The following is a 16,640-nucleotide window of genomic DNA, read 5'->3' on the forward strand; positions in this document are numbered from 1 at the left end:
ACAATTATCAAAATATTAAAAAACAAATTTGTGATATAGTAATATATGTGCTTCTTTATTAATGCATTAAATAACAAGACAATAGATTTAAAATATAGGCAAGTTAAAGTTAAATTTTATTTTTTAAAGACATAGTGTGAAGGCTGTTGTTGCTTAGCTTGAATAAGAACATTAAACTGTGGGGTAGTCTTTGACAAGGCAACACGCATATCATGCTGGACATCCAATCAATTTCAATTTTTTGTTTTGATGGTTACAAGTGCTGAAAATCCTGATTTGCAAAGATATATTGTTGCAAATGGAATTAAAGCTTCCATAGCTCACTTTACAAGGCGAGGATAGGCTTCTCTCAAGGAACACCAGAATTCTCCAAGGCTTTTTGAGTTAAACTCCAATCGTAGTAAGTTTTTTGTCCTAAGATCAATGAGTTCATCTTTGGCTAGGTCAATATCTTTGATATAGTTTATATCAGAAAGAAAAGGATTGCAGATTCCTGGTTCAACTTTAATGCCATCAAGATAGAAATAACTTTTGAAAGAGTTCTGAAGTGTTTCCAGGTGTTCGCAGATATCTCTTTTCAAAGAAATCGACAGAGAATTTTGTATCTCAACTCCATCTTGGTAAAGCACTTCCTCCAGCATTTGAAAGTTTGCAAGGATGTTGGCCTCTACTCTCTTCTTCCATATCGGCAGCTTAGCCAAGAAAGCTTGTAATTTTTCAGTAGCATCCATAATGGTAACTTCAGGACCTTGAATTGAAAGATTTATCTCATTCATATGGTTAAAAATATCTGCCAGGTAAGCCAACCCATGGATAAAATCCTTTCTTTCAAAGTGTTCCAAGAGTGGGTTTTCTTTTTCTTTCAGAAAAAGTGAAACTTCTGCCCTTAGTTTGAACAAGCGCTTCAAGACTTGTCCTCTTGAAAGCCAGCGAACTTCTGTGTGGTAGAGAAGCACTTCATATTCTGCTCCCATTTCTTGACAAAATCTTTTAAAAATGCGATGATTCAGAGACCTGCTTCTGATAAAGTTGATGACTTTTATGGCTGTTGACAAAACTTCTTTCAGGGTTGTTGGAAGAGTCTTTGTTGCCAGTGCATGTCTGTGTAAAAAGCAATGAGTGACGACGACGTGAGGAGCTTCCTTTTTCACTAAAGTAGCAAAACCAGATGTATTACCAAGCATCGCAGGAGCTCCATCTGTGCAAAGAGTATGAAGCTTTTCTTTCCAGTCAAAGTTTTGTTTGGCAAAAAAACTTTTTACCAGTTCCAAAATGTGAATGGCCTTTGTAGTTTCCAAAAGGGACTCACAAAATAAGAATTCTTCTTTGATGGTGTCAGCATGCACATAGGGATCAAAAACAAGGAGCTGGATACATTGAGAGAGATCTTCAGTATGCAACTGGATGAAACTACAGGGGAATGGTGAGGCTGCCAATTCCTTGATGACCTGCTTCAAAATGTTAAAAGAAATATCAACTATTTTAGAACGTATCGCATCATTTGACAAGGAAACTGCTTCCAGTTTTTTCCTCTGTTCCCGTCCCCAAACCAGCTCGACCATTTCCAGTGCATATGGCTTTACTAAAGTCTCTCCAATAGCGTGGGGCTTCTTTTGTTTGGCAATCCGGTAAGCAACTTTATAGGATCCTTCAAGAAAAGGTTTTTGTGAAATGGAAAATCCAAGCTTTGGAAGTGTCCCAGCTTTTTCGAATTGAGCTTTTTTCACACGAACCCCCCCCGCATCTTTAGATGCATTTTCAGGATGGACAGGTGCTCTTTCAGTTTTGCTGGCTTCATACTTCCGTTCGCAAGAATTTTTCTGCACAAAAAACGCTGTGGCTTTTGTGTTGTGTCATGTTCGTTAATGCAAGTGAAACCATATAATACATAGTCTTCATCATACCTCCTTTTCTTCGACATTTCAACTTAAATTGGGTCTGGGTCACCAACATGAGAACATGCGACTTCTCCATTTGGCGGCTGAACGACTACTAGGCGCAGAGTTGTCTGATAGTTGGCCAGCTGCTTCGCACAAGCATCTGTAGACAGGAAGACTGTGATCGTGTGCGATCTAGTGGCAGGTCTAATAACTACCATAATTTCGAAGGAGTGATGAGCGTAAATGATATTTCGAGATATCTGCCACAACTGTAATGTGATATGAAAATATCTGTGACTTCTATCAGTAACAAAGCCACAGGTCTGTTAATACTACTGTGGTTTGTTGCCTACATTCATAATTGAAGGAAATGCTAAATTTCAGTTAGAGGTTAGTGAAAATAAAGATGTAATTTTTTTTCTCATCCAAGTTCATGGACCCCCTGAAATTTATCCATAGACCTCTTGGGGGTCTGTGGACCCCAGGTTAAGAACCCCTGGGCTAGAGGGAGTAGAGGAAGAGAGAGGGCTGCAAGTTCCCTGCCCCACACCCAAACAGGCACATTCTCTTTCCTGGCACCCATGAGTCTTCTGCTGCCAGTGAGAGCAAGGAGGTGGGAGCAGTACCTGTCCCTGTACCTGCTCCACCTCCCCTAAAACCAGAAATAGCCATCAGTAGCAGAATGATGGTCTCCTCCACCCCCAATTTCATCTCCCAGCATGAGCCTCCCAGTTCCAGAGGAGGAGCTGGATCTGGAACCAGGGGACCTGAGTGCCCTAGCTAAAGAAATTCTGGGGATCAAGGGGAAATCTGAGTTTGTGCCCCACACCCCTCAAAGTTCCCTTAGAGCCAGGTTTCTTTCTCAGGAAGGCACCTCAGAGGAGGTTGTGGGGGAAGGTGGCTCAGTTTCCCCTGTTGTGCCTCTGCCCGCTGAGGAGAGGGATAAGGCAGAACCCCCGCCCTCAACCCAGAATCAGGAGGTAGTGTAGTGTGGGATCATTTTGTGGTGGCAGATGACCCCATGTACGTTATTTGCCGGCACTGACGAAGGCAGATGATCTGAGGCAAGGAGGTGAAACACTTCACCACCATGGCGATGCTGCTGCATCTCAGGAGGCAGCACCCCCTTGCCCTTCTTCCTCCTCAGCCTGGCACCAAAAAGGAAGTACCCCTCTCACTCCAAAGCCCCCATCTCCATGAAGCAGAGGCAGGCTACCGTGGAGTGGTGGGGGAAAGCTGCAGATAAAGGGGGTGCATTCTGAAAGCGAGCGAGGTCACCCAGAGCATTGGGAAGATGCTTGCTGTGGATGGGCAGCCCTTCTCCTTAGCAGAGTGGCCAGGGTTCAGCTGGCTCATGGCGTTAATGGCCCTATCCTACCAAATGCCTGCATGCACCACCTTTAGCAGGATCGTGGTACCCTCCCTGTATGAGGCATTCTGGGAGTACTTGAGGGAGGAGCTGTGCAAGGCAGGGCCACAGGTAGCCTTACACTTCATCTCGGACATCTGGAGCACCCAGGGTGGAGATCACACCTACCTCTCCCTCACAGGGAACTGGTGTGATCAGTCAGGCCATCAGTGGACTCTCCTTTAAGCCGAGGTGATGGATGAGTCCCACATGGCAAGGGAGATCATGGTGCCCATGAACTGCATGGTGCAGGGGTGGCTTGTTGGGCAGGGCGAGCTCACCCATGGGTTCATGGTCACCGACCATGGAGCCAATATGGTCAAGGTGGTCTGTGATGTCAATTTTGTTTGCATCAGCTGTGTGGCACACAAGCTGCACCTCATAATCAGGGACACCTTGGAGGGGGACAGGGCTACTGGTGATGCAGCACTACCACCCAGCTGATTTCAAAATGCAGGAAGGTGGTGGGCTACTTCCACTGCGGCATCAAGGCGGGCAAGATGCTGTGGGAGAAACAGGCAAAGCTGAGCATCCCGCGGCACAAAATCATGCAGGCTGTGGAGACTCGGTGGAACTCTACATATCTGATGCTGGAAAAGCTGGTGGAACAACAGAAGGCCATCCGTGAGCTGGCCTTGCTTGAGGAGATTGGGATTAGTGACCCCCCTAACAAAGCAGTGGCATACCATCTTCCAGATCTTGGTGGTCCTCAAGCCATGCCTTGAGGCCACCAAGACCTTCAGCACTGTTGATGCCCTCCTTAGCCAGGTGATTCTGGTAGTGAGGGAACTTGAGAACCCTGGAACTTCTCCATTTGGGATCAGTGTTCCTGGCTGGGGCAAGCCACTGTCACCAGACATGCAGGCACTGGTGAGGTGGCTGAAGGAGGGCATCAGGAAATGGCTGGATCCATTGTGGTCCAGTAAGCATGTGCATTGGCAGCACCAAAACCCTTGATCACTGGATGGAGGTACTGGTGAACACAGTCAGGAAGGCAGAAGGGCAGAAGTGAGGGGATGTGGAAGAGGGGGATCCACTTTTCTGTGCCAGCACTCCCAGCACCAGCCAGTCTCCTCTATGCCAGATACTGCCAATGTGGGCCAAGGGCATGGCTTCAGTCCTGGTTTGATGGAGCAGCTAGTGTTCCTCAAGGCAAACCTCCCTGCTGGGGTTCCCCAAGCTCCACCTGCAGATGGAGTGAGTGCCACCCTCCTCACTCCATCCACACCTATTTCTGTTTTTTTATTTTAAACCAGTTAATGTCCTGCTCTCAGAGATGGAGGCAGCACACACTGCATCGCCAGGCAGCAGGGGAAGAACATGTCTCCTGGCATGAACATGTCTCCTGGCATGAGCTCCCATGCCAGGATGAACTTGAAGGAAGCCTCTGACTTCTTTACTGTTCCTTTCATCCAGGAAGAGCACACACACCAACTGTAGGTGCTTTCTCAGCCTGACAAAGGGTTTTTCAACCCAAAAGTTTGCTAAAATATGTTAATCTAACTATTCTGTTTGTCTACTAAAAGATACCAGATTTACCCAAATAATCTTGTCCGCCAGTACCATGTCCTTAGACCAACACCCCTAGTACCTGTCCCCAGTCAGCTGACTTGAAGGAGGCAGGGCCCTGGACACATCTAAGCCCCTGGGTTGGGGCTGGCAGGGAGAGTTCTCTGGCAGCTGCTGGAGAAGAAACTGCTACAGGAAAGGAAAGAAAGGTTCTGTGACAGTTTGGCTGCCTGAGATGCTAGTGCTACTATGCTGTGGTGTACTGCTTACTCCTGTTGTTATTTAAAGTGGTGGACTGGCATGAGGCTGTATGGGAGGAGGAGACCTCACTGGGGCACACTACCGTGTCATGTGGAGGCCTCAGAGCCAGTGGGGGTGAAGCTTAACACACAGTCACACATGTCACGAGTTTTGCTTGTCAAGAGCCTGAGTTGCAGTCTCCTAGACACCCCTGCATCTATCTCCTTGAAACCTGGCAGGTTTCATGGCCTCAGACAGGGCTAGCACGCCTGCAGTTTAAACTAGCATGCTTTAAACTAGCTTCACCGGGCGATAGGGCCACAGGAGGACACAAAGACACCTCCCAGCCAAGACAGGTGACAGGCACAAGAAGTACCCAGGTAAGTGACAAGTGTCTGGATAGTCCTAGGAATTGGGGGAGGGGAGGTGGAGTGCATGCACTGATAGGAGGCCTTAAATGCCTTTACACTAATGCTCAAAGTATGGGGAATAAGCAGGAGGAACTCGACCCCCAGATAGCTAGTACAAACCTAGACATAGTAGGGCTTATTGAAACTTGGTGGGATTCAACACACAATTGGGCGGTAAACATTAGGGCTACAGACCATACAGGCGGGACAGAACAGGGAGGAAAGGCGGGGGTGTGGTGCTCTATGTCAAAGAGCAATACGTGTCCTCAACTAACAGGATGGGGTCAGAGGAGGGGTAGACTGAAGTGCTCTGGGTCAGAATACAGGGGGGTTGGCACACCAGGATGTGACTGATGGCACACTAGCATGCCATGGCATACCAGTTGGTAAATGCTGCTTTACTTCACCACAGAATCATGTGTGACTTAAGTCAAATTACTTAAGACAAATCCCCCCAGGAAACTTTCTTTGATTTTGAAGTGTAAGTGGTTTTTCAATTGAAATCAATGGGAGTTAAGTGCCTAATACCTGTGAGGATTCGAATTCTAGTCTTGCTGTGCTTTAATTCATTATTTTGGAACATGCAGATAATAGCACCTCTCCATCTCAAGGAAAAATGACTGGCAAGGGTATCTGAGCGCCTCACAGTCAATAATGATGGCCATGTGAACATGTAAGCTAGCTAGTTTTTTGCTAAGTAAAGTATAAAATAGACTGTACTGTGGATTTACCAGGGACATGAGAATAGTGACCAATAGAGTTGGTCTTGTACTAGATATTTCAACACAGCCATTCAACTTTAATGTGAATGGACTAGTTCAGGGCTGCCCAACTTCTGGGTGGTGGAGGAGTGCATACTCTGCAGGCTACAGACCTCTGGGTTATATGCAGTGTAGGTCACACACTAGGGGGGAAACCTTCCTGGGGTTCTTCCTGCCACACAGGTAGCCTTGCCCACACTGTCACCACAAATGCAGTCTGGGCAAACTGGCTGTCCTGGCCAGACAGACAGCCTAGCTCCTCTCCCTGTGCACAGCACAGACAGCTCAGCTCCTCCCCTGGCTGTGTGTGCAGCCTGGCTGCTTTCCCAGCTCCACATGCACCACAGGTAGCCTGGCACCTTTCCTGGCCACACAGCCAGCCTGAACCCCCTCCAATTGAGCATGAGCAGCATGGACCTCTTGCTGGGTCTCCTCTCATTGCATCACCCTGCCTCCAGGAGCAGAAGCAGGAAACAGAAGCTGAAAGAGAGAGGGGAAGCCCAGCTCAACTAGTATAGCAGTAGGAGCAATGAGAGGACAGGTGGTCAGATGGGAGATACTGATTGGACAGCCCTGAACATTCTCTTTGACTAAGGAATAACTCTTTTTCTGTTTCATGCATTACATGCTCCTCTATTTCTCTGAGACGATAGGGTCCTAGTTGATTTCTGAGAATAAAAAACCTAGATGAAAGCAGTTGTATAACATAAGCAAAGGGTATAACAGTTTCTACCAACACAGAATACAGCATTCCAACTTTTGTAATAATGGTGATTAATTTTAGCTTGGTAGAAAATCTATTTTCTTTTAGCAGTCAGCGAACTATAAAGAGGTGTGTCAGTATCCATTGCATGGAATTTTCATGTCTCTGTGCAGGAGGCACAATAATTTTACTATGACACCTAATATACAGGAATACCAACTGGTAATATAGAAAGCTATTGCAGCACAAGGTTTCTGGCAAAATGTGATAATACAAATGAAATGAAATAAAATAGTAATAAAAAGGGTTGAACAAAGACATGTCCATAAAAGCATTGAAAATACAATATGCAAAGAATAATGGAAAAGGAGAAGAATGTTTTATGATGAATTTTATAATTTTTGTAAGACTTCTCTCAAGTGGATGTGATGTTAGATGGCTTGCCACCCAGAATTTAGGTGTTGAAATGTGGCAGTTTCATTATTGTGTCAGTATTGGGCTTTTGGAAAATATCACCAGAGGCTTTAAACCACTGCCTCCCCCCGCGCCCTGCCCCCCCACAAAAGCTTTGCTCAGTGTAAATAGAGAGAGATCACTTAGTGTTTCCATTATAACTTGCTGTTTTCATGTGGTTTAGAGCTTTATCAAGATGTGCCCTGGGCTGATATGCAGCACAAGAATGAGCCTAGGAGCACAACTTGTTTTTAGAAAACAAGTCTTCAAATTCAGTTTGCTGGGTTTCAGGAGAGGAGGGGAGAAGAGAGGAAAATATTTTAATGTTTTTTTGTACTCTTTGTTCTCTTATCCTAAGATGATGAAATGGATTGTTACTTCTTGGGGGCAGGACAGCTTCAATCCAGTATTAAAAGTGTCAAGAAATGTTCAAGAATGCCATGGATGGAATTAAAACTAATGTTTTGCGAGAAGATGAGAACAGTGACAGTGAAGAGAGTGAAGAGCATGAAAGTGAGGTGTGACAGGGTGCTGTCTTCGGCTGCATTTTTTCTTTTTTTTTTTTGTAGGCCAGTGAGTGGCATCTGTTGAGTCTTGCTGAATTCCTCCCCTGAGGATCAGCTTACCTTCCTTTCATTCACCTGCCACCACTTGATGTTACTTGGTTCTTAAAAAGAGCGAGGCTGCCCCAAAGGTTCCCAGACAGGCTCTAGGTTCACCACCTGTAGGATAATGAGCTGCTGCCTTAAGGGCAAAATGCACGCTCTTACCTCAACTTGATGTGCACCATGCCTCATAGATGTTTTGATAATTTTCTCTTTATGTTGGGGGCTCAGCCTCTGTGGGCTTACAACCTCTCTCACTTGCTAGACCTGTCAGTCAAAACCCATTAAGCAGGGCTTGACTCCGAGACCTTAGCTCTCTAACCCGCTTGGGTTCAAGACCCTCCTTTTTGTACTCTCCACAACACCAGGCCCACTGGCCTTCTACAGTGTACCCCTGTGACGCCAGGCTGTTGGGGCCACAGCTCCCCCTGGCTTTGCCCCTTTTTCTGTGGTTAGGGCTATTTGCCTAAGTCTACCCTCTAGGACCTGGTTTCAAGGCTCCTATCCTCCCTTCAATGGACTCTGGGCTTGTGGTCTTGAGCCTCTATCACAGCGCTCCTCAGCACTAATGAGGTCTCCTCCTCCCCTACAGCCTCAGCCACAAACCACTGGCTTTAACATTAAACATAAACCATAGGCCCCTATGGCCATATAACTGTGAGGGAGAGAAAGAGCCAGCAGGCTCCTTGGCTCCCAGACTGAGCAGAGGGCCAGTGGCCCCAGGTCTGCAGCCCCAAGGAACTAGGCAGAAATCCCCCTTACCCAGGTGTGGGGGGAAGGGAGGGGCCGGTACTTCCTTCGCCGGCATAAAAGAGAGGCCAGGGCCAACAAGCGGGAGAAATGCGGAACCGGAAGGAGGACATGGAGGTGGTGGAGCATGCCGGCGCACACTGCAAAGGACGCTTGCGAGCAACGCTGAGTGCTGGTAGGAGCCTCTGGCAAAGGGCAAAGCCCCAGTGGGGTTTTTGAACCCAGTCTGCTAGCCCCTGCGGGGCACAGGACTGTGTATTTACCGACCGGGAGCGGACGGCGCCCGGCTGGAGCGTGGTACTGTAAAGACCCTAATAGAAGGGCACTTTTTGACTTTGGGTACCGTAGTACCTGTAATAGGGGTGCAGCTCAACAGTGAGCTTTAATGGTGTTAAGGGAAGCTGATTAAGCCCTCCAAGGGGGCTCTTCGAAAGCCAAGAAGGGGGTTCGACCCCTTGGAGGGCAAGTGGGTATTGGAAGACGGCTGCAGACGGCTGGAGCAGCCGCTCCGATCAAGGGAACCCTCTTGGTCGTAGTGTTTGTTTTGATTTTCATTTTTCTTTTGTGGATCATCTGAGTGATGTGTGGATACGTGGCTGGACCAGACAGTCAGCCACCAACCCGGTGGAATGGGTGAGGGTGTAGGGGTGGCGGAGCCCTCAGAAACTTCGGGACCCATGAGACGCCGGTGAGACTCATAATTGGACTGCGCGCATTGGATAACTGAACCAACTCCATTAATATCAAAGTCGTGGCAGGTGAAGCAGATGTGTGCGACACTCCAATTACAGGTGACGACACACTAAACCGCTGGCAAGTGGCGTTGGTCGGGTCCCCGGGACGCAGGAAATGTGACAATAACGAAAATAAAAATGAGGCAAACTGCCCGCTTACATGTGATTGTGCTTCTGTCTCACAGCATAGTGCATTTTTCCCAAGGAGGCTGTTGCAGCTGCTCTATAGTCATTGGGAGTCTCCCTCTCTGCTGCCTCCCTGGCCTTCTCTGCTTGAGGTTTATATGGCCCTTCCTGTTACCTGACCAGCTGGCAGGCTCGATCCTTAATCCCTGCTCAACTGGATGGCTGTGCCCAGAAGGTTCTGGATTTAAAGGGGCCACTGTGCCTCCTGATAACAGGGCCAGGGTTACCTGTTACATGAGGATACATGTAAAAATGACCAGTTTTAAATTTTAGGATCTAAAACTTAAAGAGTAGCACTCACTGAGTGCATCTAAATGAGAAGCTTAATGCCCATTGGACTAATTCTACAGCTCATTAGCATGACAGGCAAAAACCATGTAAATGCATGAATGTACAGTAGGTTAGTATAATGGGCATTAGGTGTCACACAAAAAATGTTCATCTGTGCTAATGGTCAGTAGCACCAGTTATGGTGTGTTAAGTTTAGCACATGTTATTACAGGTACTAAACTTAATCTGCCATAATTACAGTGTATTACTGAATGTGTAGACACACCCACTAGATTCTGGACAGAACCTAATATAGATTAAGTTAAGTTAACGTCTGAATTGAAGCTAATGTTGAATTTAGGACTTACTGGTGTTGCTATAGCTTATATCAATAGGTCTGTTTATAAAAAGCATACCAAATTAAAATTTTCCTGGTGTGGAATCTAAGTATTGGAGGGTTATCTTAGATTTGAGTAAATATGGTATATTAAGGTGAAGTTACACTTAAACCATACTAAGGACACTTAAAACACAAGGATTGGCACATTAAAGCTCATTAACTCATGCTGAATCAATTCAGGCTTGGGCTTTTTGACTGTCTATACCTAGTCATATAGCACTGATCTAGTTCACAGTGAAGTGGGTCAAAATAGTGCTTTATTTTCCAGATGCACTCTTGAACCATTCCAGGAAGATTTAAACTGGGGTAACGGCTTATACGTCTTTCTGCTTCAGGTTTAAGCCATATTGAAACTGTTCAAAGTATTATGTGTGTCCATGCCCCCAGATGCCTCCTGAAGGCATCTCTCAGGAACCTCAATAAGTCTGAATAAGGCTGAATGAAGTGAGACTCAGCTCATTGCCCCTTGTATATAACATAATAACTTCTAAATGCTGTGTCTGGTCCATTCCAGAATTTCAGACGATGTCTTAAGCACAGATGGACATAACCCTAATGATTTTTGTAAAAACTAGAAAACCAGATTGGGGGAACAGGGGTCATATCAAGTGTTTGGTGGCTGGTTACCAGATCTATTGGTTTATGCTTCTCCTTTATTGTCTACAAATTAAGGAACTTCTTAATATAAAAGAGGAAGAAGTGGGGCACGCAAGGAACCCCTGGTGTAGGAAGAGTGAAGAACAATGGTATATGAAGAGGAGGCATAAGTGGGGAAAAAATGGGGAGGCATACGCAACTCCTGGCATGGAGTGGAAGGTTGGGGGAAGATGAAGTAAGCTGAAAGTTAGGAAGAACAGTAGAGACATGAGAACTTGTGTTGGGTTCAGTGCATATGTACCAACCTTTGAAAGGTTTATAATGGAAATCTGTTTTACTTCCTACAGGGTTTTGTCTTAGTAACAGTATTGTTGGGTGTTGCTGTTGTAGGGGAGGGGAAGGTTTGGCTGGTCTTGATTATTTCTGTTCCTGCCTTGGGCCTTCTGGTCTTGATCATCTGTTTGCTTGGACTATGACCTTAACTTTTGGCTTTGTACTTTGCTTTGACCTTGTCTGCTTGCTTTCTGGTAAGCTCCTGAGCCACTGGACAGGACTGGCTATGCCACATTTTGGGAGAGCTCTGATTCAAAGACCCAGGATAGACCTAAACTGTGACGTTTAATTTTTAGGTGGGTCTTAGTGTCCAGGTTTACTTTGTCTATTAAAAGCATAGGGGAGGATTGCCTATGTAGGCCAGTGGCCAACAGAAGAAAAGCTTGTGTAGGAAAGGTGATGAGGTAAATGCATTTGAGCCATGAGTCAGCTTTCTTTCAGTGCTATTCATATAATGAAGATGCTTACAATATGCAAGTACTGATAAAGTTTTTTTTTATGTCTGAGTATGTCAGAGTTTATGAAGTCAACTTTATTTTCTTTTTTTTTTCCACAGAAAAGGAAAGCGGAAATTACCTTTATTTGAATACCTTCTGGTGAGTTTTTTAAAATGAGACTCAAAATTAAGAGGGCTAATCTCACTTTTGAGTAATAGCTTGAAGCTTCTTGAAGAATTAATACTGGTCAAAAATAAATTTAAATTTACCTAAAACAAATTCTAGAGCCATGTTTGTTCCTGATATATGCTCTAGAAATCAGTGGTATTACAGTGGGGGAGAATTTTATCCTCTTTGTCTGAAACCGTGAAACCTGTTGGATCTATGTCCAAAGTGCCTGAATTATGGTATATTTTTATTTCCTATGAAATTCTTTTAACTGACTTCATTTATGAAAGTTTATATAAAACCATGTTCAGCTGTCAATGTCTGGTGGGAGGAAAAAAATTGCAGAGTATTGCAAGATTGCCTAAAGTCTCTTTCTTGCTTGGCAGCTAAATGTGGGCCAGATGCTATCATCACTCTTGGGCTAGCCCCATCTCTAATGTACACAATGACAGCTGTGCATTGTGTATCTTCTTAGTCTTCCCCTGCATGGCAGAAATGAGCAGAGTGTTATGCACCTCCTGCCTCCAGGTACAGATCTTGCCCTTGCAGCCCCACAGTGTATAACAGTTCCTGGCTAGCGTCTCTTCTGGAATGGGGAGTGGGGATCCAAAAGTGGCTGCTTTTCTGGTTTTCCTGAGAGGTGGAATACAGAGGGCAGAGGCACTGGGTTCCAGGCTCCAGGAGGGCATTAGCTGAGAATGGGCAAAGCTGTTAAACATTTACCCTCCCAAATTTGGTAAGATCCAGCTCTATTAGACCCATGCAATATGGACCCTTGCCTTAAACAGAGGCAGGATGCTGACTTGCTATTGTAAGATGAACAGTTATTCTGAATAGTAAGAATTGTCATACCCGGGCAAAATCAGAATGACCACATGATGGCACCAAAACCTCAGTAGCTGCCTGAGTCTATAATGCACACAGATTCTGAACTAAATGATGACTTCTAAGATATAAATGATCACTTCCCAGGTTGCTGCTACATTGAAGAAATTAGTTACATGGAAAGGGAAGAGAGGAAACAGAGAATGTGCTGCAGGAAACAAATTTCATAATCTTTGCTTTCCCTGAAGAATGTTCATCTTGCTCACTCGCAAGTGAATGCTTATGAGTAAATATCACCCCCTATACATCACTCTAACTTAGTGGTGGATAGCTATGTTACTAAAATTGTGCACTAAAGGCACTGGCAGCTCTAACTTGCTAGTGCATGTTGCTCTTATGTGCATTAAATGAGTGTGTACATGTGGAAACAAGGCAAAAGGATAAATCTGGATATGATTCCAGTGTTGGATGAGTCTTGGTGTATTCCTAAAGAGATCTGAAGATTCAGTTCCTGCAGCGATAAAGTTTGAAAATAGTTTCTGCTACTTTATTACATTTCTGGCATATGCAACATTTGGAAAAGGAAATAAATCTACACATATATATGGAAGGCCTTTGCTCATCCTTGGGTGCAACATTCAATAGAGCATATAGCCTTAAAACTTAGTGGGCATCTGAAACTTACGTTGGAGGTGTCTTGGTGTCCCTTGGGGTTGAATACGCAAGCAAGGAAATTTGTAAGGAGAGAGAGTCTTCAGCCATAGTATTTTAGGACTGTTACTAGTAACTTCGTGCAGAACAACAGATAATCTCCAAGGGAATGGAGAAAGGGGTGGGTCCAGAAGGGGTACACTGGTACACTTGCAAGCCCCTCCCCCTGTGATTCTTGGTCCACCCAAAGTTTAAAACCAACTGCCTGGGAGGGACAGCAACGTATCTAGTCAGACAGCACTAAACTCTTCATTCCACAGGGGTTAATGGCCCTCTCCTTTTAAATGGTCTTGATGTTCCACCAACCCTTTGTTCTGCAATTCAGCCGTCTCTTAGCTGCTCCTGGTAATGAAGCTCCTATGAGGGAGAGCGATAAAATGAAATAAAACTAATTTTGAGGAAGTTATATTTGTTTTGGCTTCTATCTTAAACTGAATAATACATCTCTAGGCCCCTAGCATATTAGCAAAGCTTCTACTTTCTTTTTAACTGGAGGGAAAACATCTGCTTTGTTCATATGCGATGATGTACTTTACCATTTGCATTCTTCCCCTCCACTTTTTTTTTTTTTTTTAAATTTGAGATCTGCCCATGAATGGAGGTAACTTAACTAAATAGTGAATGTGACTCAGCCTTTCCAGTGTTACTTACTGGATTCTTGTTCCCTGCTGTCTGCCTTCTGTCCAAAGAGCATCAACTTACTGTATCTGGTGTTTTGTAATGGTTGAAAAAAAGGGAAATCTTTAGAATAATTCCTAAAAAAGAAGTTCTAAATTACATTTGCATGTGAATGATGAGATGTATTGCTTAATTCCTTGGCAGGAAAGACTGCTCAACCTTAAATCCTTCCTATGCATTTTCTGCCTCACCAGTTCTTAAGGTGCCAGTGAAACCAAACTCAAGAGGCTCATTCTGTCTATTCAGAAAACCATCTAAATGTTCAGGATGGTTGTCTGAACATGAATGAGGCATTTCCTATCACTCCACTTCTTGAATTTTCTCTCTTTGACAGTAGCAGCATTGTTTGCTTAATGCTGTGATGTCAGTTCACAGAAGTTCTGTACTACCTTGAAGGATGGTGCTGCCTCTAAAAAACTGGTATAGAAAACAATGGCCAGTAGCTCAAAAGCTGATGGATGTCTTCAGGTTGTCTGCTGGTGACAACACTATATAATATATATTTTTAAGAGTATAACTTGCAGCTGCTAGTGCTGATTGCAATGCTTGTCCTCAACAAACAAGCCAGATGAAGGATTTCTCTTACATTTTCCTTATGTAGGGTAAAATCTTGGCTTCAGGAAGCAGGAATTTGCTATTGACTTCCATGAGACCAGGATTGCCTTCCCAGCTTTGTCCTGGTGTAAGGACCTGTTACTGTTGCGGGTATTCAGGTGCCATGGGGAGTGAAGGAACTGGAATAAGGGATCTGCAGTTTGCAGAAGAGAAGTAGTCATGAGGGAGAAAAGCAAGGGATTTTTTTTCTTCAAATGTTCGTGGCCACATTCTCAAGCAGCATGTTGGTATAGAAGCCTTTGTTAATGTCACAATACAAATATTTGGGACAAAAGTATGACTTCTTATTATTAATAAAGGGAGGAAAGAGCCCATAACTCCAAGATCCAATTAATCCTGGTGCATATAAAGCAATATCTTAGCTGCACAATACCAAGAAACATCCTGACTTCAGCAATATGAATAGATGAGCTTCCTCATTTAATTTGTTTGTATAGTTGAAATGATCATAAAAATGGCAGATGCAATCAGTGAGACAAAGAACTTGCGAAGCACAAAGGTGGTTTTATTACACAGGCAGCTAGAGCAAATTAGAATAATGTAAAATACTATTTTCAATTGTACCAAAATGCTGGGGAAAACCAACTGTGGTGTCATCTCTGCTCCTGCTCACCTCCTCTCTTACCTTTGACTGGTAGCAGCACGTAGCGAGTTTTATTTGTACTGTGGTGTTGTTTTAGGACCCAAACTTACATCATACTACATTCTGTTTGGTGCTGAACACCCATATTAATCTTCCACAGTCCATCCAACTTTGACTGATCAATGAGCTACTCAATTAATCCACTGACAGTGACTCTCTAAATGTGCCATTGACTCTTCTCAAAGCAATAAATACTTTAGCTCTAGCAACAGAATGGCAACAACCTTTGCAACTTTTTAATCCTAATCCTGATTTAAAGGGTAGATTTTTCTTAAAATGAAACAGAATATACTAGGTTCACGGTGCTTCTCACTGAGTTTTGGGAACTAGAATCTTCCCAAGGTGTCCATCTTGGCTGGTGCTTAGAAATATGTAATATTTAGCCCCTCTTGATTTAAAAATAACTTGGCAAGTGGTGTCTCTTCCTTATTCAGGTTTAGGGCTAGAAGGATATTTAAAAATAAAGTAATATTCAAGATTAAATACTACATATTCAAGATTGAATACTATATGTTTGTCTTTTGTTAAAGATGTAAGATCTTGGAATCATGGAGAAGTCTTGAAGACTATTATACTGAGATGTGGTAGATGTTGCAGGCAACCTGAATATTCCAACCTGAATATTCAAAAGAACTTAATAGAAATTGACTTTGGGCTCATTGGCGGGTCCCTAATTCAAATTGCAGGGCATGTAAACAAACTGGGATTAAAACCTTTTTATATGGGTAAATTGCATATACTGACTTGTTCTGGCTCAAGAGGCAGATAAACAATGAAAGTAAAGGTCACAAGATGGACAGAATCTGGGGTCTAAGAGATGCAGACTAGAGTCATGAACCAATTAACTGGTTTCATTACCTACCAGGATGTAAAATGGATGATGTGGAAACTGAGCATGTGCAAAGACTTTGATGTACTTCTATCTGTAATCCTTTTAACTTAAAATGAAATGAATCACAGAAAAGTAGGGCTGGAAGGGACCCCAGTAGGTCACCTAAACCTTGCACAAGACAGGATCATCCCTATGTAAACTAATATTGTACAAGTGTTTAAAACTATACAAACAAAACTTTTGCACAACTACCAGGCATATTACCCCAATACTCCAAGAACTCTCTAAAACACTGCTATTACCACAGGGGCATGATGTTAATGTCTTCCTACAGCAAGGACAGGAAGTGATAGTTTCATAGTTTCATAGTAGCTAGAGTCGGAAGGGACCTAGGTAGATCATCTAGTCCGACCCCCTGCCTGAGCAGGAAAGAGCACCGGGGTCAGATGACCCCGGCAAGGTGCTCATCTAACTTCCTTTTAAAAATCCCCA

General features: G+C 44.1%; 1 protein-coding gene across 1 annotated transcript in view; it reads right to left on the reverse strand.

Annotated features, from left to right (window-relative positions):
* Window positions 1-320: 320 nt before the first annotated feature.
* LOC109308633 (protein ZBED8-like) overlaps window positions 321-16,640 on the reverse strand; it is a 17,908-nt gene continuing 1,588 nt past the window's right edge. The window contains exon 2 of the mRNA XM_019533099.1: window positions 321-1,820. Coding sequence (XP_019388644.1) covers window positions 321-1,820 — 1,500 coding nt within the window. The remainder of the gene's footprint in view (window positions 1,821-16,640) is intronic.

The sequence above is a fragment of the Crocodylus porosus genome, unplaced genomic scaffold (genome assembly GCF_001723895.1).
Source record: "Crocodylus porosus isolate Cpor-Errol unplaced genomic scaffold, CroPor_comp1, whole genome shotgun sequence".
Taxonomy (NCBI): Eukaryota; Metazoa; Chordata; order Crocodylia; family Crocodylidae; genus Crocodylus; species Crocodylus porosus.